Source organism: Sinocyclocheilus rhinocerous, unplaced genomic scaffold (genome assembly GCF_001515625.1).
Source record: "Sinocyclocheilus rhinocerous isolate Xijiao unplaced genomic scaffold, SAMN03320098_v1.1 scaffold1206, whole genome shotgun sequence".
Lineage (NCBI taxonomy): Eukaryota > Metazoa > Chordata > Actinopteri > Cypriniformes > Cyprinidae > Sinocyclocheilus > Sinocyclocheilus rhinocerous.
In genome coordinates this window covers 1-21395 of record NW_015659931.1, presented here as the reverse complement: position 1 = coordinate 21395, position 21395 = coordinate 1, and the positions used below count along the sequence as shown (strand labels likewise).

The 21395-nt window shown below is 34.6% G+C and overlaps 2 protein-coding genes across 4 annotated transcripts; both read left to right on the top strand.

Moving 5' to 3' along the window:
• The first annotated feature begins 820 nt into the window (after window positions 1-820).
• smpd2b (sphingomyelin phosphodiesterase 2b) lies at window positions 821-9139 on the top strand. Of its 3 annotated transcripts, none has more exons than XM_016533495.1 (11): window positions 821-1106; window positions 3711-3793; window positions 5127-5223; window positions 5476-5552; window positions 5689-5782; window positions 6197-6286; window positions 6498-6580; window positions 6909-7041; window positions 7153-7257; window positions 7517-7685; window positions 8492-9139. In XM_016533495.1, exons 2-11 carry the CDS (start codon window positions 3744-3746, stop codon window positions 8902-8904), a joined length of 1311 nt encoding a protein of 436 aa, XP_016388981.1. In that variant the 5' UTR covers window positions 821-1106; window positions 3711-3743; the 3' UTR covers window positions 8905-9139. The 3 variants fall into 3 exon arrangements, with proteins under 3 accessions (XP_016388981.1, XP_016388980.1, XP_016388982.1); XM_016533494.1 differs by having other exon boundaries at window positions 821-1238; XM_016533496.1 differs by lacking the exon at window positions 821-1106 and adding an exon at window positions 3282-3306.
• Window positions 9140-11898: 2759 nt separating this feature from the next.
• LOC107724517 (plakophilin-1-like) lies at window positions 11899-20812 on the top strand. Its single transcript, XM_016533491.1, has 6 exons — window positions 11899-12229; window positions 14623-14720; window positions 16680-17116; window positions 17189-17330; window positions 19303-19507; window positions 20615-20812. Exons 1-6 carry the CDS (start codon window positions 11914-11916, stop codon window positions 20785-20787), a joined length of 1371 nt encoding a protein of 456 aa, XP_016388977.1. The 5' UTR covers window positions 11899-11913; the 3' UTR covers window positions 20788-20812.
• The last annotated feature ends 583 nt before the right edge of the window (window positions 20813-21395 follow it).

Genomic DNA, 21395 nt, shown 5'->3' with positions numbered 1-21395 from the left:
TGCATTTAAAATTCAGGATGTTTGTCTTTTTTCCCTTATTTTTTAAACTCTAGAAAGTACTTTTGCTTAAATCAGGGGTCGGCAAAATAAGCTTAAAGGGAACACTCCACTATTTTTGAAAATAGGCTCATTTTCCAACTCCCCTAGAGTTAAACAGTTGAGTTTTACGGCAGTTGGTACGGCAGCAAAGTTCCTTGATTATTACGCCGGAATGAGAGTATAGTTCCTAGCCATATCGGCCTAGAAAATCGCAACTTTTCATTTTCCGTCGGTCTTAGTACACGATGTAACTACAGAAGAGTCAAGTTTTAAATAGGAAAAATATAGAAACTCTTTGGTCATTTTTTGAGTGAGATGCTAACGGTTTAATCAGATTCAATGATCTATGCCAAGCTACAGCCAAAAGTGCTACAGCCAGACCCGATGATCGGCTGAATGGATTCGAAAACGGTAAAACTCAACTGTTTAACTCTAGGGGGTTGGAAAATGAGCCCATTTTCAAAAATATTGGAGTGTTCCTTTAAGAACGTCATCACTAGTATTCACCAACGCCCCTGATTGGTCCATCTTTACAAGCGCTGAGAAAAGTAACAGGAAACACATGACAAGGTAATCTACTTAAGCAACATCTGGAAAATAATTTACCCCCAAATAGTGATTTAACAGCTATTTAATTGAAATTAGACAGTGAATATTTAAAATATGCCAATTAATATTTTGAGACATTGTACTTCACCAAACAGAGACAATAATAAGTGAGCGTTTCCTTAAGAAAACTCAATTTCCCAGCATTCCAGTCAACGTGGCGCTGGTAATGACGAAACCGTAACGTCTGAGAGTCGGCGTACTCACGTTGAACTTCATTTGCTGCAAAGTAGCTCTTGTATGGAAACAAACAAACAAAAAGTAAACTTTAAACACTGTATTAAAAAACTCTGAATATGCGCGATACAAACCCGTGTGTCAGTCACGCTTTATTTTGCGCTCAGCAGTTGAGAAATGAACACGTTTGCTCATTTTACAAATTAAACGTTTAAAGTTAAACGTAAAATATCCATCAGACGCGTTTGATAAAGCTGAATGACTTTTCTACAGACGACATCCAGGTCAGTGGCAGATGAGGAAGTAGCGGTCTGAATGTAGATGGACAGGATATGAGACACTGAGCTCATGAAAGTTTGTTTATAACAACTAGAACGCATTTGGATTGATAGAGCGAAGTAGTGACCAGCACAAAGGTAAGATCAGATCTCCAGCACATATGACTCGATTACATTTAACAGCCTTTAATTAAATGCATTCTGCAGCATATGAGCGCAGATGATACGTGCTTTGATGTTTTGTATAATTTTAACAATAATTGTAAAGTGTTCTTTAGGCGTATGTATACGGCATCATATGTTTGCACTAGTCACCTTAAGTAATCTACCCAACTGGTCATTTTATAAACGTTAACATTTAATGAAAATACCAGTGCACTTTAATGTTATAAACCCATGCACCTGCAACAACTTACTTGTTAATTTGTTTTACATATTACAGTGTGTGTGTGTGTGTATTTGCACACACGAGCATTATAGTGTGTGTGTATATATATATATATATATATATATATATATATACACACACACTATAATGCTATACATACATACATACATACATACATACATGCATACATATACACACAAACACACACATTTTTGTTATTCAAGGTTTCCTGGTAAAATCTATGGAACCCCATTTCCACCACAGAATAAAAATAAAATAAAATTGGGTTGTGAGATCGGAAAAGTCGCAGAAAAGTCGGAATTGCAAGAACAAACCAGAATTCTGAGATTTTTAAATATGTAAATTTGAATTCTAAGAAAAAAGTTTGAATTGCGAGATAAAAAACTCGGAATTGCCAGAAAAAAGTTAGAATTCTAAGTTTATCCCCCGGTTTCACAGACAAGGCTTAAGCCTAGTCCCAGACTAAAATGTAATTCTGAGCTGTTTCAACTGAAATTACCTTGCACTGACTGATCTTAAAACATATCAGTGCCTTTGTTTTGTCTCAAGATGCACACCAGTAATGTTTTTTTTAAGGCATGTTATTTTTAAGGCATGTTAATAAAAATTACTTAAATGTCCTAATTGAACTATGGCCTAATCCTGGTTTAATCTAAGCCCTGTCTGTGAAACCGGGCCTATATCTCTCATTTCTTAAGGTTTCATGCAGTTCTTAGTTTATATATCTCACAGTTCTTACTTTTTTCTCAGATTTTTTCCCCCATGATGGAAACCGGCTTCCCTAAAACACAGATTGTAAAATTGGCCCAATCACTGGTCTGGTCTGTCTGGTATCAGCAGTAAACACGGATCGTCCTGGCGCCGTTCAGTGCTTGTGTGCAGCAGCTGCGTCTGTGTTTACTGTCCCTGGATGGTCAGAACGCTGGAGCAAATGCTGTTGCTTACTGGTGTAAAATTAATACAGACTGATTTACTGTCATCACAAGCACACGCTGCCATTGAGATTCAGCTTAGGACGAATGTAAAGCTGCTGGGAGTTTATGTTAGAAGGATCTTTGGGATTTGCAAGAATATGGTATCATAAAAATACCATGGTACATTTTAGTGTATGATGTGCCATAATATTACTGTAGTGATGACAATACCATGTTATTTTGATATATACCATGGTACAAAAACATTGTAGTACCATAGTACCCTTTTGTTGTTGTTGTTGTAAGGGATGGTACTGCCACAATGCTATTTATTTATTTAAAAAATATATAGCCTACACTAATATAAGGAGGAGTAATACAAGGGTCAAAGACGAAAAGGGGTTTTAAAGCATCAAAACAATAAGTTTAATGCAGGTTTAAATCATTTATATATATATATATATATATATATATATAAGTAGTTATATATATATATTATATACTTAACTATGAGTAATTATAGGCTAGTATTTTGTAGTTAGTCTAATATGTACTACATGCATGTATGTGTGTGTTTATACACACGCAAGGTTATCTTTGCAGTCACTCTGCAGGGTGTGTTGTGTACAGTAAGTGTCACCATGGCAACACAGTGAGTAGCCTAGACCTTTGACCCTCGGGACTGAGGTGGAGCCATAATGATATCCAGCAGCACTGCTGGGCTTTATGATTTATGAACGCTGTGTGTTAGATGAGCGTTTGTGTATCAGGGACTCTGTCTGTGGTTTTACTCTGGCTCAAAGGTATTTCAGTTACTTGTATGGTTACTTCTTTTAGAAAGCTGTGGACTAACAAGCACCAGTCTTGCTTTTGTTTTAGGCAGGTCAGGTAAATATGAAATAGGTTTTATTTTAGATTGGTTGTAGTGGTGGTTTTGTGTTGATGAGGTGGGAGCTAAAATGTATGTATTTATGAAATTTATGTCATGTTTGTAAGCTGAATGTATCTGATTAATAATAATTTATTTTTATAGTATTTAATATTTTCCACAGTATATTTCATACATAAAGATAAACCAGTATACTTGTAGTCTCACTAACCCAAAAAACTTTTAATGCACTGAAAAAAGTTTTTTTTTTTTTTTTTTTTGTGCAGTATTTTGTGTAAACAGTTTCAAAACGTACAGTGACGTTCGTTCTGAGTAATTCACAACTGAATCAAACCGTTTTGTTTTGCGTGTCGGAACTGGTTTAAGCGTAAACTGGATTCTCTCCTTTATCCTCACAGACTGGCTGTAACCATCCCATAAGACCCATCGCCATGACAACCTCAGCACCAATCAGATTCCGTGTCTTCTCTCTCAACTGCTGGTGAGATTCCTTTAGCTGAAGAAATGCAGAGTTCTCATATTCCTAAATGATATTTAACTGATCCTACTGGGAATGTTTTATAGGATTTCAGCACAACACAAAACAAAAGCTAGATCCTTTAGAACACATTACGATACTCCATTGGATAAAAATGTCCCTGTAGAAAGTTCCAGTTCCTGTTGATTACACAATATCCAATATGACTATAAAATGATCGTATCATACTTTTTTTTTTATTCTTCTTTTATGTGATATTGTACTAAAGACAAGACAAATGTTTAAAATATTGTCAGAAAAATACTTTAAATACAGGTGCATGTCAAAAAAATAGAATATTGTGAAAAAGTTCATTTTTTGTAACTTATTTAAAAAAGTGAAACTTTCATATTTTCTAGATTCGTTACATGTAAAGTAAAACATTTCAAAAGTTATTTTGTTTTCATTTTGATGATTAGAGCTTACAGCTCATGAAAGTCAAAAACTTTTTTTTGAGATGCACCTGTATTTTCTTAGTTAACAGCATGCTTTTTCTAAACATTGTTGATATTGCCAGGGTTATTATAGTTAACTAAAACTAAAACCATAAAAAGCATCTTTAAATAAAAAAATAAAAACTTAAAATAAAGTCAGAAAAAAACTAATAGTATCTCAATGAAACTAAAATAACACTTTATACACATTTTTTTATTCAATTAATTTTTAGAGCTATTCATAATAAATATAATTCATAATAATTGTTTTTCATCTAATAAAAAGCATAAAACAAAAAATTACTTAAACTATTGTATTTGAACATTTACTGTATGTTGCAGGAATTACAGATTTGCATATGGAGATTTGGTTTTCATTAAATTTTTTTAAAGAAATTGAATTTCTGTTAAATCTTTTTATTTTCTCTTCATTTCTAGTGAAAATCTTTGCACTGAAGTTATAGTATTAACGAATAATTTGCTACAAATCATCCATGAATGCAAGATAATAGTATAAAGGGGCGTATAAGCCAATGTAGTTTGTTGTGATTGTTTTAGGGGGATCCGATACCTCAGTAAGAACTGAAAAATTACTTAAACTATTGTATTTGAACATTTACTGTATGTTGCAGGAATTACAGATTTGCATATGGAGATTTGGTTTTCATTAAATTTTTTTAAAGAAATTGAATTTCTGTTAAAATGCATTTTGCAAAATCTTTTTATTTTCTCTTCATTTCTAGTGAAAATCTTTGCACTGAAGTTATAGTATTAACGAATAATTTGCTACAAATTATCCATGAATGCAAGATAATAGTATAAAGGGGCGTATAAGCCAATGTAGTTTGTTGTGATTGTTTTAGGGGGATCCGATACCTCAGTAAGAACTGCAAAGAGCGGTTTGTTCTGATCGGAGACCTGCTGAGTCAGGAACAGCTTGATATAGTGTTACTACAGGAGGTAAAACATAAACTTCCACACGTACAGATGTTTAAATCTAAACATCAAATATATGGCTATTCGTATTATTTGTACTGTCACAGATATTCCACACATTGAGAGAAGCCTCTTCTCTCAGTTTAAACCATTGATAATCATTGAATGAACTGTTTGAACAATAAGAAGCAAATATGTCAGTACTAGATTTTTTTTTTTTTAAATACAGGTTTGTACTGTAATATTGTCATGTTTTTCTGGGGCTGTTTGTTCCAGGTCTGGTGTGAGAAAGACTTTCTGTTTTTAAAGAAGAAGCTTAGCAGCGTCTATCCGTACTCCTATTATTTTAAAAGGTCAGTCATGATCTATAATGCATGAAAATGACACATAACAACATTTTTACTAAAGGTTCTTGAAATGCACAAACCGATATGAATAAAGGGCACAGATAAAGATGCATTTTCTCTTAAAGAAACTTCTCATCTTCAGTGGATTTATAGGGAGCGGACTGGCCGTGTTTTCCAGACATCGAATCCATGATGCCTTTCTGTACAGATACTCATTAAATGGATATCCATATATGGTCAGTCTGATCAGTTACATGCACAAACATCCTGCTCTTCTACTTAAATGTAAAAGTAAAGAAAGGAAGAATAGCATTTAATTCAATAATGCAGTCTAACACAAGCATGATTGTTTCCTGTACTATATATTTGCAACATAGCACTCTTAAATACCATATTGCTTTTATAAAATACTTACGACTATGCATAATAAAAAAAATTATTTTAAAAAGTAAAAGTTTTTTTTAAGCAGTATTTTATCATGCAGATCCACTATTTGTCATCCTGTGAAAAGTAAACAGTACACCCATTATAGACACAGACTGTTGTAAATAAACTCGTTTTTATGCATGTATGTGGCCTCGGTTTCCTCTTTCAGTGTCAGAGATGTGTGGTTGTTCTGATGGCTTGTTAATGATCAATTCTTATATCAGGCTCAACATGGTGACTGGTTTGGTGGTAAAGCCGTCGGGAAGGTCTTGCTCAACATCCGTGGGCTGAAGGTTCATATATTTATCACTCATGTAAGTTCATGCAAAATGCATATATCAGTGTTATTTATATAGCATTATAGTATTTGTTATTGTTTATTATATTTTAATTTATTGTAGTATTTATTAATTATTTATCATTTACATTTTTTTGTGTGTGCTTTTTTCTTTTGAGCATTTTTTCTTATTATTTAATTATTCTTTTTAGCTTCTACTCTTTTACAGCAGTTTCTTCTCTTTGCAGCTGCATGCAGAATATTGCAGAGAGAAAGACTCGTATCTCCCGCACCGAGTGGTTCAAGCCTGGGAGCTGCAACAGTTCATAAGGTGCTAAACGTCTGCTATATTTAGCCATGGCTGCAGGTTTATTTTGAGCCTCACAGAGGTTTTAATTGCACAGTTCTTTAATAACAGCCTCTTTGCAAAACTGCATCAGATTGCAACAGATTCGTAAAGCAGTCAGTGCTAAAAAAAGTGCCGCTCAACTTTTGAGATCCCACTGAACTGGTCAATGGTTTTGTTGAAAATATCTCACAACTCTGACTTTTTTTCTTGTAATGTTGAGTTTATATCTCACAATTGACACTTTTTTTTTTTCTTCTCAGAACTGGCTTACATATATAATGCTAACGACTGGCTGTCTTTTTCGATAAAGGCACACTAGTGCTGGAGCGGACGTGGTGATTCTGGGTGGAGATCTGAACATGCACCCGGACGATCTCGGCACCAGACTGCTGAGAAACTACACAGGACTTCAGGACAGCTTCAGTGAGACGGCGGACTTTGATGTTAGTACTGTGATGCTGCCTGGATTCTCGTAATGACTGAGTGTGTGCAATGTAAAGTCACCTTGCTTTCTAAATTATGATTTATGACAGCCATCCTGTCATTTGTTTCAGGGATGTGAGGAGGGACACACTCATATATCTGAAAACCCATTCACAAACACAGATGGGCTTGTTCCATTTGGAGGAGGAGTCCGGATAGACTACATCCTGTTCAAGGTAAATATTAGATACTTGTTGGGTTTTCTACTGGTTGTTATTATTAAGTGGCGTTTTCTGTTATTAAGCAGTGTTTTTCTAATCCCCATACTGTTGCTTATGCTCTGGTTTAGTCATTTAAACAAAAGGAACTCCTACAGACACGAATGACAAGAAAATTAAACAAATTAACAAAATTATTACGTCAGATCTACTTCTCTTTAAAACAGCTTTCTTTACCTGTATGCTCATGAATGAAACAGCGCTGTTTTTCTGGCAGGGATCAGGGGAAGTGGATGTGAGCTGTGAGTCTTTGTCCACCACTAAGGGCCCTGTTCCTGGACATCCCTTCCCTTACTCTGACCACGAGGCTCTCACGGCCGAGTTCCTGTTTACACCGACTACAAAGGGAAATGGGTGCTCAGAGCGGCAATCTGGCTGTGTTTCAGGTATTTGCTCTTCAGTTTTGGGGATCTTACAATATTAAATACACACATTTTTGCTTCAACAACAACAACAAAAAAATCTTGCCAATAAACCAATGCTCTCTATTTTGATGCGCTTTAATAAAGTTTGAGAATTGACTGCTTGGGTTTGCTTGCTTGTTTTTTGGATATGCAATGTGCTTTAAAGGAACAGTGCACCCAAAAAATATTAATTACTCTGTCATATTGCTCAAAACTTCTAAATAAATAAATACATACATACGTACATGAATGAATAAATTAATAATTAAATTAAAAAAAAAACATTTTCAGTTTGAAACAACTTAAGGGTGAGTAAATGATGCTTTTTGAGAATTCATTTGTTTGATTCAAAATACAGCAAAAACAATAATATTGTGAAACATTGTTACAATTTCAAATAACTGTTTTCTATTTTAATATATTTTAACATCTAATTTATGCAAGGCTGAATTTTCAGCATCATTACTCCAGTCTTCAGTGTCACATGATCCTTCAGAAATCATTCTAATATGCTGATTTGCTGCTCAAGAAACATTTCTTATTATTATCAAAGTTCAAAACTGTTGTGCTGTTTAATATTTTTATCAAAACCGTAATACAGAAAGAAAGCTGAATAGAATGTTTAAAAGAACAGCATTTATTTGAAATTTTGTCTTTGTCACTTAATTTAATCCATTGTAATGAATAAAAGTATTGATTTCTTTAAAAAAAATTATAAAAAAATCTAACTGAACTCAAACATTTAAATGTTAGTGTATGGTTTTCCATTCTGTCTCTTTCTTTCTCAGATAAGCTTCCTGAGCTGGTCAACACAGTCAATGAAGCTCGTACTGAAGTAAAGGTGGGTCTCCACTGCGCTGAGCGCATGCGCCACACAGCAGCGCGTACAGGCATTATGGGTCTTGTCCTGTTAGTGCTTGAGCTAGCAATCGCCGCTGTCCCATTGTTTGCTCTGGGAACTGAACAGCCCTTTCCCAAAGCCTCTTTCTACCTGCTGGGGGCACTGTGCTTTGCCGTCCTCCTCTCCACACTGATGCTGTACGTCTTCTACAGCATGGAGGTGAAGGCACTGCAAGGCACTGAGGACCAGATGAGACTGGCACTAAGTAGCTTTCAAGAACAGCTTAAGGAGTCCCCCAAGGTTTTATCCTCGGACCATTTGCGAAAACCACTAGACAGTAAGGATTCTATTCATTTGTAGCCAGATAGTTAAACCAAATGTGACATTTGAGTGGAATTAGAACTTATCACTATTTTATAATGTCTTAACTGAACACTTACCTGGTTTTATTAACTATGCAGCTTTTTCACATCGATATTGGGGATACTTATACCTGGGAGCAAAGAAACCAGAAAATTAGACAATAAGTTATTAAAATCATTACTTGCATGACAGATCTACTTCACTTTACTTAATTATTTCATAATGGTTCTCAACCAGGATCACAGAATGACTTAAAATTATTTAAAAAAAAACATATATACATATATATATATATATAATTAAAATAAAAATCAATACATATGGTTAATATACACATTAACATTGTTATTATTAATAATTATTAATTAAAAATAACAATTAAAATGTATTATTTAGTTATCTAAATTAAAATGTTAACAATACATAATCTCAAGATGTAAACTGAAATCATATTTTTTCCCTTATTTGAAGAGCATACAGTTAAAACACACACAACTAATATAATATAGTGTTATATATATAATAGGGGCCTTCAAATATCAAAACTCATAAAGGTTGAAACTTGAAAGCCACTGCTTTAGAAGAATGGACCAGTATGAATGGCATATGACAGCTTATAATCACTTGCTAATTGAATGTTCTTCTCTTTGCTAACATTTGTAAATGGAGACCTGCTGCGCAGGTGTTTCTGTCCTTTATTTGTTAAATGTTTCCAACCATGAGTTTGTGATGTTTTCTGCATTCATTGTGAACTGGATGGCTAACGGTTAAGGTTATGTCCATGATAAGACCATTTTGGGAAACCAGAAGAAACCTCATATTTTCAGTTACTGTTTGAGAAAGTCAAGCGGAGAAGAATAAAACCATACAGTGTACTGTAACTATTATTAGATTGTTTGGTCAAACCACTCCATTATTGTGCATCTTCCTTTTGTTTAACCTGTCAATAATCTCATGTCTCTCTAATGTAACAGTTTATTACATAACTGTACCTTTTATAAAAAGAATAAACAATGCATATCAATTTTTCAGCAATCTAGTGTTTTTATTTAGTTTTAATGTGATCTACTTACCACAAGGGTGCAGTATTGGTCAAGTATTATGAGAATCTTTAGTAACTTGAAAAATTGTTCATGGTAGCTGTTATTACACAAATATACAGTATACTGTCAGTTGCTACATTTAGTAGATATTAGAGCTAGTTCAGTTTTTGAAAATAACGTTTGACGTCCTTCTCAAAATTTACATCTATGAACATAGTAAACTAGCGATATTTGATAGAGATACAGATATTATTGTATATATAACTTGAGTACTCCCAGTAAAATTGTTTTTTAATTGTGTGGTTATTTGTTCGAACTTAAGAAGTACAAGAAGAGAAAGTTACCGCTCCTCCTCTTTGTTCCTTCAGAATAGGACAAAGCCAAAGACTTTCCCATTCGCTGTCTTAAAGAGTATACGCTGTCATTTACTGTTGACGTGTTCTAACATCAGTGATGACACATTGTGGAGCGGGACCTGCCCGTGCAGATGACTCTGGGTGTGGCAGGAGCCGCTGTCTGCACATGTGTTTTTACTAATGCAGTCTGCTCTGCTGATGAGTCCTTACCTTAGTCATGGAGGTTCTCAGCAGTCGTGCTCATGCATGGCCTCGGGGCTGCACTTAAAAGGTCTTTGTTCATAAGAAAACAATGTCTTAAATTAATAGGTAGACAAACATGTTTATACCATCAGCAGTGCTAGTGAAACACTAAAAGTAAATGCTAAAAGTGAAATGGCACTTGAGAGTTCATTTGGGGTTGCTCAGGTTGCTTCAACCCTCTGTAGACGCCCTTTCTGATGGGTTGCAGTTCTCCTGCAACAACTGGATTGGCAGCTTTTCCCCTAGTAACTCATTTGAGGGATTGTTGAGGGAATACTAGAGGGATAGTACAAAAATGCATACAATTATATTGTTGAATGAAAACTAGTAAATGTATATTAGTATAAAAAAAATAAAAATTCAAAAATATATTAACAATTTAACTTTTTTCAATTTTGATGCAAAGCAGCCTTTTTTTTTTCAAATAAATGTAAACATTTTTGATACTGAGAAAAATGTAAATTAAATGTAATCAATTTAATTTGTCGAATATGGTAAAGCTGTAACCAAGTGTAGTATAGTTGTTGTTGCCACATGCTTATGGCCATATATACTGCACAATAAATTGATATAAATCAATGTTTTACCTTGATTTTGCTTATATGCAGTATTAAATACATGCATCATTTTATTGAGCTATTTTAAATAAAAATGATACATAACAACAAAAATGTTATTAGTCGTGTTGATATTACATTAATATTTATTTTAATTGTATAACTTAATTAAACCGCTAAAATACTCTAGATGTAAACTGTAATCATATTTCTTTTGTCCCCTATAACTATTGTTTTTAATCTAACAATATACAGTTCTTTTGGAATAACTTCTGGACTCTGGAGAATTTCATCATGCTGTATTTAAGTACGTATGTGCATCATTATTATATTTATCTTAAATACTATACATTTTATTCATTTTTTTTTTCATCTGATTTCATTATTTTTATTTTTTATTATTATTTTTTTAAACTCACAGACAGTTTCGGTCCCGGATGCTCGATACAGCGCTCTGATTGGCTGCTTAATGTCAACGTCACCTCGTTCTGTTTATATAGGGACTATATTTTCTACCGGAAGGTGCCACTTAATGAACGCTTTTAATGGAGAATTATGTCTTTCGATATTTTATGACATAGCCTTTTAAATGTGTAAAAGTCACAGGACTCTTTAAGATGCTTTGTGAATAAATACACCTGCGCGTCGTGCCTAACGCCCTTTCCATAATATTAAAATGAAAATTGGACCCTTTTAAAGTATATCTATTATCCTTATTAAAAGTGACGCTTTGTTCTATCATCACTGAGCTTTCTTAGTGTAATCAGGAGTGAGAGGAGCAGAAGAACAGGTGTTGAATGGGCGTGAATGAGGGCAGGACCAGGTGGATCTCTCTGTGAGTCAACCCCTGAATCAAACGCAGAGCAGCCAGACGGAGCAGATAGTTGGAGCTTTACGAATTGGACCTCGCCTGTCTCTGGAGTGGAGACAAAAGCCAAAATGATGCCCGAACCTTTAAAATCGGCTCTGTCCATCGGAGATGTGGAGGACACGTCTCTCGCGCTTCCGTCCGATCACGAGCTGAGATCCGCGCAGCAGCGAGTTCTGGAGCAGGTTCACACCATCAAGAGGAGCAAGTCCAAAACCAGCAGCAAAAGCGTGTCCGGACTCTCTTCCCCCACCAGTGAGTGCGCTTCAGCTGATAACACACGGCTTTTAAACGGAATCGGCATGTGTTTTCGTTTTTTTTACTTTTGATATGATTTTTACTCTTTATCTTCTTCCTCTGGGCTCTATTTTTAGAAAACACAACGTCTCTTTTCACTGTTACGCCAATGACCTACAAATGTATTTGCCTCTGACTAAGAAAACAAACTTTACCATTGGTACTCTTACTGCTTGTCTTACTGATGTCAAATCATGGCTTTCTAAAAACGTTCTATTCTTGAACCCAGATAAAACGGAAGTTATTGTTTTTAGTCCCTCAGAACATAGGGCAAGTATTCAACCCAATCTCGGGACCTTAAACTCCTTCATTTCTCCCCATGTTCGAAATCTGGGTGTGTTGTTTGATAATTCCTTAAAATTTGATAAACAAATTAGTGCTGTAGTAGGTTCTAGCTTCTTCCATCTTCGCTCCCTTTCTAAAATCAAGTCATTTCTCTCAAAAAGCTCTCTAGAGGTTGCTATCCATGCCTTTATTACGTCTCGGCTGGATTACTGCAACGCCCTCTATTTCGGAATATCAAAGTCCCAAATCTCTCGGCTACAAGTAGTTCAAAATGCTGCAGCTAGATTCTTGAAATTGCTACTTGTCTATAAATCACTTAACAATCAAGCACAGTCTTATTTGTGTGATTTACTCCACCCCTACTCCTCGAAGAGGGGACTAAGATCAGAGGGCAAATTTCTCCTTCAGACCCCTAGAACCCGCTTAAAAACCACAGGATCTAGAGCCTTTGAAGTGGCTGGTCCCACCCTCTGGAGCAACTTACCAGTTCCCATCAGAATGGCTTCCACTTTATCTGAGTTCAAGTCATATCTTAAAACACATCTTTTCTCTCTGGCTTTTAACATGTACTAATATGTGCCTTTGAATTGTTTTAATCTGCTTTTGTTGTTGTATGGATTTTGAATAGTTTCTATTTGTTTACTGATTTTCTCCTTGTTATATATTATCGTATGTTGTGCAGCACTTTGGTCGGCCTTGTTTCGTGCTTAAATATGGGAATACCATGATATTCATCTTCCCTGGACTTCATTTTCAAAAGCGTTCCATGGTATTGCCATATTTTTTTCTGTGATACTTTATGGTGAAATCGTGGTACTTTTTACAGTTTACACTCAAAAGGTAACACCATGAAACTATTAGCGGAATTTTTGACTTGCAATTACTATAGTAAGTACGTAGTATGTAGGCCAACATGCGAAACTGCTTAAATGTGTTTTTAGTTTTAGCTAGGCTAACCATCAAATAATATATAAAATAAGTAATAAAGTAATAGTTTTTCAAGAAAAATGTGCCTAATTTGAGTGCTTTTGGAGTTGTTTTACTCCGCCATAAATAGCCTCTTGATAAACAGCTCCTCGTTATTTGTTTAGTATATTTGCATATTGAAGGTTAAAATCCGGTCTCTTGATTTTTTTATTTTTTATTTTATTATTATAATTTTTTTGTCCCAAGAGAACAAAAGAATTGTTACAAGAAATGTGTAATTGTTTGATGGAGTTGATTTCTAATATAAACTCTTTTTATTAATAGGTCAACCACCAGAGGAAATGTAATAGTGTAAAAAGTGAAAGTGAACAATTTCTTTTTCTAAAAAAATCACTTTCATTTTAAACACAGGTATTTGGTTTCATGCAGTCATATTATGTCATGTATTTGCCTTTATAAAACTAGTCAGTCATATTTAATAATTTCTTTGACTTGAATAAAACCAGTAAATTTAGAAGTAAATTATACATGTTAAAAATGCATTGATTCTATAAACTCTTATTATTTATGGATAAATCACTATATGTAAGCAATTCAATACTGTGATGAACAGTGAAAATGAGCCATTTCTTTTTCTAAAAATCACTTTTATTTTAAACCAAGGTATTTGGTTTCATTCAGTCATGTTAAATATTGTCTTTGCCTTTATATAACTAGTTAATTTAGAAGTACATTACACATAACAAATAGTCCATGATTTCTAATATAAACTCTTAATTGTTAATGGATAAACCACTAGCCAATTCAATACTGTAAAAAGTGAAAATGTGCGCTTTCTTTTTCTAAAAAAAAAAATCTCTTTTGTTGTAAACCAAGCTATTTGGTTTCATTCAGTCATATTAAATAATTTCTTTGACTTGGATAAAGCCATAATAAAGTAATTGTTTCAGTAAAAACCTGTTTTCAGAGGACCGTGATCTCTCATTTTGTTATAGACCACAGAAGTACCAACGAAGAGTTAACCTCTGTAAAATACGTACCTTATAGAGGATAGTTGTGAGTTTTATATTTTTATTTTCATAATTCAAAATGTCCCTGAATGCATATTTTATTTGTCGTTTGTCATAATTCAATTGCAGGCCCTGAAAGTGACGGTGTGTTTTATGACTTCAAGTTCTCTCCCGGCGCGTCTCTCAGCGGACCCTCGTTCAGCAGAGGAGGAACCATGACAAATGGGGTAAATGTCATCGAAATATGTATATCTAAACATTTATTTGTTCCATATGCACTCTGCATGTGTTCGCACATATATGTCTATGCACATCATCAGGTGTGTGTAAATTAATTCTGCATCTCAGTTTCCCACGGTTGGGTGGGTAAAGCACATTTTTTCATTATTCACCTTTCAGTCATCTTTCAGGATAACAATGGAAACATGTGAAATGTCAAACGGTCTTTAGCTTGCCATTAATAACCTGGTTTACACGTATATTTTTCTGAATTCGAAATGCTATTCTTATAAAAACAACAATAGTTAATAGGCACAAATCAATCCATGAAAGACGTCAGTGGATGAAAAGCAGTTACTACCTTCACCTAATTTTACATAGTTAGTCTGTAGTGTGTCCATATAGTCCTATGTGTTCACTTTTATACTACTTGCATTAAAAAAAAACTTGAATTTGCGACTTGCTCACTTTTTCTATATAGAGTTGTGCAAGAAATAAAGGAAAAAGGCTAAATGAAACCACTCCTCTCCTTCACTTTTTCTGACTCATCCCAGTGTTGTATTACCAAACGGCCTGCATGGTTTCTAGGTATTCTGCCAACCCTTCTTTACATTTGGGTGTATCTGCAGGAATCTTAATGCCGTCTGTGTTTTAAATGGCTTGTGCATTGTGTTACTTAATTTATGTTGTTTTTAAGTGCATAAAAAACGTTTTGTTGTTGAATTATTCACGGACATACTTGTACACAAATCATTCAGTTATTTTCTCACAAACGGCACACTGTTGCTTCATAGTTTGACTAGACGTAGAGCCACTTTGCTTGCATTTTAATTCATGGACATGCCCATAGTTATACTTTCGGCTAACACTCTTGTTCAGGCAAAAGGCAGGGCAGGGATTAAATTAAAATGATGGGTTCAGAGTCGTTCTCAGTGTATAATTTTAAGATTAGGACTAGAGTATACACAGTATGATAGCACTCGTTACAAATGCTTTATTTTTGCATTATAAATTAACATTTGTGTTGCATTTCTTTCCATTACAAATTATGAAATCAGCATGAAAATTAAAGTGAGAAATCAAACTGTTTCTATCTCCAGACTATGCAGATGTATGGTGTTTTCCGTGTATAATCATAAAATTGACTAAAATCTGAGAGTACTGGTTAAAATGCTCTATTGTGCATTTAATTATAAATACAAATTTGCATTTTTTTTTTTTGCATTAAAATTTTTGCATTTAGATTTTTTTTTTAGTTACAAATTATGATCTCAGCATTAACATCTAAGTGAAAAAATTGACTTGTTTCTGCGTCCAGACTATGCAGACTATACAAATGAAAACGTTGGTTTCAGAGTTGTCTGATGTTTTCAGTGTATAGATTAGGCCTAATGTCTGATAGCACTAGTTAAATGCTCTGTATTGCTTTTAATTACACATTTAAATTTGCCTTTTGTTGCATTCAGATTTTTTATTAGAAATTGTAATATCAAAATGAAAATTTTGAGTGAAAAATGTACTTGTCTCTATGACCAGACTATGATGTTTTCTGGGTATAATTATAAGATTAGGACTAAAGTATACACAGCCTGATAACACTTGCTAAAATGCTTTATTTTGCATTTAATCTTAAATTAAAATGTGCATTATTTATTTATTTGCATTTAGATTTTAGAAAATGACAAATTATGAAAATAGCGTGAAAAATGTACTTGTTTCTTTGTCCAAACAATAAAATGTTTGGGTTCTCTAAGTGTATAAGTTCAGGCCTATAAGTGTTTTCAGAGTATAATTGCAGGATCAAGACTAAAGGATACACAGTCTTGATGGCCCTAGTTAAAATGTTCTATTTTGCATTTAATTATATATTAAAATGTAACATTTAATTATTTTTTTGCATTTAGATTTTTTAATGCCAAATTATGATATCAGCATAAGTGAAAAGGTTCATTTGTTTCTGTGTCCAGACTATGCAAAGGCAAGGCTTTGTGCGCCAGTCCACCAACTCCCACAGCGCCAGTGGTCAGCGGGTGACCAGTGGCTCCGGCAAGTTCGATCGGTCCTTCTACAGCGCTACCGGCACCCTCCCTGCCCAAACCCAGACCAATAACCAACTGTACAGCTACAACACCACCCGCAGTGCTCCAGACCTGGGCTTCCAGTCCACCGGCAACGTCGGCGCCACCGCCGCCACTCTACGCACCCAAACCAGCCGACAGATCCTCACCAGAGTGCCAACCACTCAACCTGCCCAGGCTTACGGAAACAGCAATGTGCCCAGAATGCCTAACAGCAATCAGGCCAGTACCATGCAACGGACCATGAGACACCCGACTTCCCTGCAATCCAACGGAGAGTCCAGGGTGTCCATGATCAGGACCGGACAGGCCAAGGACATCTCTGGGTGAGTTTTGTAGTGTTACGATTATGTTGTGATGATCTGTGACCGGTCTCTCACTCACTCGTTTGTCGATAGGATGAACGCAGAGAAGCTTATGGCCGATATGACGATGCAAGACGCGGTCGACTATCTGTTCAGCACGGATGAGAGCCACCAGCTGTGTGGAGCCGCTTACATCCAGCACAGCACCTTCACCGATGACAAGGCCAAGCAAGAGGTCTGGACCATAAACTACCTTGGTTTTACCATGCTTTTTAGGCATATACTGTAGAAATTATTTGGTTTTTTTGGACATTTACCATGGTATTGACATGGTATTCCTTGAAATATATTTGATCACCAACATAGTATTTGAATTACAGTATACACCATCTAATAACATCATGGTATTACCATGGTATTTCTATAGTATATTTTTATGAGAATACCATGGTACAAGTATCTTTGGATTGACAAAAAAGTACCATTTTATAAAACACCAAAGGGTACATTGAAGTAATGCTTTTTGTTATTAACATGGTATTCCTTTAAATATATTTGAGTATTGTATAAATACTGTAGTATTTGAATTATATACCAAAGTCCTGAATGAATGACTGGTCAATGTACTACGATTGTGTTTCCATAGTATATTTTTATGACAATACCATGGTACATTTTCTATGGATTGCCAAAAATTTACCATACTATTACCATGGTTTTTCTGGTATTGCCATGTTTTATAGAAGTTATGTTTTTTGGACACAAAAGTTAAGACTCGTCCATGCTCCCTCCTAAAACGCCTCGTTTAAACACGCCCCCACAAGCTGGCCAATCAGCGTACACCTTGCTTTTCAGACCGATGAGCTTTGTAAAAATCGACGTGTTTCAGAAAGGCGGGGCATAGAGGAGATACAATAATGTGCAGTATGTGGAAAATAATGTTTTGTTTAACCTTAAACCACATAAACACATTTCATACACCAAATAATGTTCTTTTTTAGCAACGTCATATGACCCCTTTAACTTGGTAGTCTTTTACAATTTGAATTATACATTGCCGTGAAAAGGTTTTTCCCCCGTTCTGTTTTTTAATTTTTTGCATATTTGTCACACTTAAAAGATTCAGATCATCAAACAAATGTTAATACTACACAAAGATAATCCAAGTAAATACAAAATGCAGTTTTTAAATATTGATTTTATTTATTAAGGGAAAAAAGCTGTCCAAACCTGCCTGGCCCTTCATGAAAAAGTAATTGCCCCCTAAATCTACTAACTGGTTGTGCCACCCTTTGCTGCAACCAAGCGTTTGTGATAACTGGCAGTGAGTCTTTCACATCGCTGTGGATGAATTCTGAGTGTGGCTAGTGAAATTTAACTCAGCTTTCTAAAATAATGTGGTTAATCACAGTTCTTTCATGATTTAAGAGGAGGGGCAAATAATTTTTCACGTAGGGCTAGGTAGGTTTGGACAGCTTTTTTCCCTTAATAAATGAAATCATCATTTAAAAACTGCATTTTGTATTTACTCAGGTTATCTTTGTGTAATATTAAAATTTGTTTGATGATCTGAATCTTTTAAGTGTGACAAATATGCAAAAAATAAAAAAAAACAGGAAGGGGGCAAAAACCTTTTTACGGCATGAATGTATGAATGTTAGAGCAAAGTACCATCATCCTACCATCTGATTGTGTTACCATGATGTTTCTGTAGTTTATTTTTTATAATACCATAGTAAATCTATGGTAATATACCATGGTTTTCATATGATACTACATGGTACTTCCAAGAATACCATGGTACTCCCGTGGTAGTGTAATGTGGTACCATGGTAATATCAAGTTATATAGACAGGTACCATGTTTATACCATATTCTTTGAAAAATTTTTTAATTTTTTTTTTTTTTTTTAATTAGCATATTTTCATTTTAATTTAATTTTGTTATATGCTTTTGTCATTTTTTTTTATAATTTCAGTTTTAGTGTTAGTCATTTTATTACTCCAACTTATTTTATTTCATTTTTCTAAAGTTTTTCATCTAATTTTTGTATCTTATGTTACTTTAGCTTTATTTAAATTTTAATTCAAAAATGTTTAAGTTAACAATAGCAACACTGCATCTGATTGCATCAGTGTACTATGGTATCACCACAGTACATTTAGTCAGGGATTGCACCATCTCATTGAGTGTGTCCTGCGTCACAGGTGCTGACCCTGAAGGGCATTCCTCCGCTGGTCAACCTGCTGAACAGCCCCAGTCCTCAGGTCCAGGAGACAGTGGCCGCTGCTCTGAGGAACCTGGTCTTCAAAAACCAGGCCAACAAAGAGGAAGTGCAGCGCTGCAGAGGAATCACACAGGTTGTGCAGCTGCTCGGCAAGAGCAACTCTGAGACACAGAAACACCTGACAGGTGGCCAACCGTCTATGTTTGCGTCACATTCATGTCACACACACATGTGCTGATAAGAGGAATACGTCAACACAACCATTCAAAGCACATGCCACAATACTAGACCACACTACTGTATGCGTGTCCTCCACTTAAAGTATGACAGTTAATTATATGATGGTTTTTAGGTCACTTTGCCTAAGCTTTAATATAAATTTAATTTCAAATTTAGCATTGCATTACAAGAATAAATTAAATTTTAAAGTATATTTAAATAGGAAACAGTTATTTAAAATTTTAATAATATTTCACAATTTTACTGCATTTTTGATTAAATATGTGTAGCCATAGTGAGCACAAGAGACTGTCGCAAACATTTAAAATCTTACAGATCCCAAACTTCTGAACAGTTGAGTAGTGTAATTCATAAATAAAGTATTGTTCATTGTTAATTCATGTTTGTTCAGAAAACATTGGCTAATGTTCGTTTATGTAACTTGAAATGCTAAAAATGTATTAATGTATGTAAAAATGTTCAGAAGACCTGAATTAATGTTAATTTACACAATTTGAATATATGTAAAAAAACTAGATTACCTAGTTATACTAGAACCAAAATACTAGGTTATTAGAATACTATAACCTAGTTTAAAAAAAGGCTGTACAATTATTCAATAAAAATGCTAATAATACTGTTCATTGTTAGTTTATGATACCTAATGCATTAGCTAACATTGATAAATTGAACTTTATTGTAAAGTGTCACCATTAACAAACTTGTTTTGAACCTGAAATAAACTAACAGCAGGGATGTGGTTCAAATGTTTTTTTTTTTTGTATTTTTGTAGGATTATTATTAGGTTTGTTTTTAATCTGTTTTAATAGGGCGTAAGTAATTTTTATTTTGCTTTAGTTTGTAATTTAATGTTGTCCTGCTGAAAATTGTAATACTATTTCACAATATTACAGTTTTTACTATATTTTTAATCAAATAAATGCAGCCTTGGTGAACATAACTTCACGTCTTTCAAAAACTTTAAAACCCTAAACTTATAAACAGTAGTGTTTTGCACTGTGTTGGACTGTGTTTGTATCAGTCTGATCTGTGTCGGTTTTCTGTGGTTGTAGGTCTCCTGTGGAATCTCTCCTCTGCAGATAACCTTAAGCTGGATTTGCTCCACACAGCCTTGCCTGCGCTCACTGAGAAAGTCATCGAGCCGTTTTCAGCAAGTACAGACGACAACTCCAACACCAGCCTGGCACCAGAGGTCTTCAACAACGCCACGGCATGCCTTCGGTAACATCACACACATGTACACAAGGCAAACGTCAGGACTGACTCCACGCATAATACTACTATTGTTGCTGGAGCCCGTATCTGACGCTGGTTATATTTTCACCAGTAAGCTGTTAAAATATTTGATCTAGATTCGTATTGACTTTGGCACACCTACAGACCACCTAGAGTTCGAAACCTCTTGGAAACAAAACTGTAAATCACTTTCTGGATTTGGCAAGCTCTACATTGATTGCCTGGCATTATGTACGCTGTCTTAATCTCCACTTCAGCAGCACTTAGAAATTACGTTACAGTCTTATTCCTGTTAATATTCTGCAGGTTTTTACAGAAGGGTTTGTTAATGTATAATTAACCTGGTATTTTATTTTGTTTGGCTGTTGACAGTATTATCTGATTTAACGCGGAACAAAAAAAGACATATTCAAAATCCCATCTGAAAACACCTTTAACTCTAATATGCCAACAAAATTTAAACCTGGTGTTAGAGTTCAGATTTCTGTTCTGGAAATGTATGCAAATTCGTGTATATTTAAATAGAGAATGCCTCATATTATAAATGTTAAGTTTATATATATATATATATATATATATATATATATATAAACGTAA

Excerpts from the sequence above, each read along its gene's own strand:
- LOC107724517 (XM_016533491.1), top strand. The coding sequence starts at position 11,914 with ATGAGGGCAGGACCAGGTGGATCTCTCTGTGAGTCAACCCCTGAATCA. Across the intron at positions 12,230-14,622 it reads CGGACTCTCTTCCCCCACCA|GCCCTGAAAGTGACGGTGTG; the intron begins GTGAGTGCGCTT and ends ATTCAATTGCAG. Across the intron at positions 17,117-17,188 it reads CAGGCCAAGGACATCTCTGG|GATGAACGCAGAGAAGCTTA; the intron begins GTGAGTTTTGTA and ends GTTTGTCGATAG.
- smpd2b (XM_016533495.1), top strand. The coding sequence starts at position 3,744 with ATGACAACCTCAGCACCAATCAGATTCCGTGTCTTCTCTCTCAACTGC. Across the intron at positions 3,794-5,126 it reads GTCTTCTCTCTCAACTGCTG|GGGGATCCGATACCTCAGTA; the intron begins GTGAGATTCCTT and ends TGATTGTTTTAG. Across the intron at positions 7,042-7,152 it reads GTGAGACGGCGGACTTTGAT|GGATGTGAGGAGGGACACAC; the intron begins GTTAGTACTGTG and ends CATTTGTTTCAG.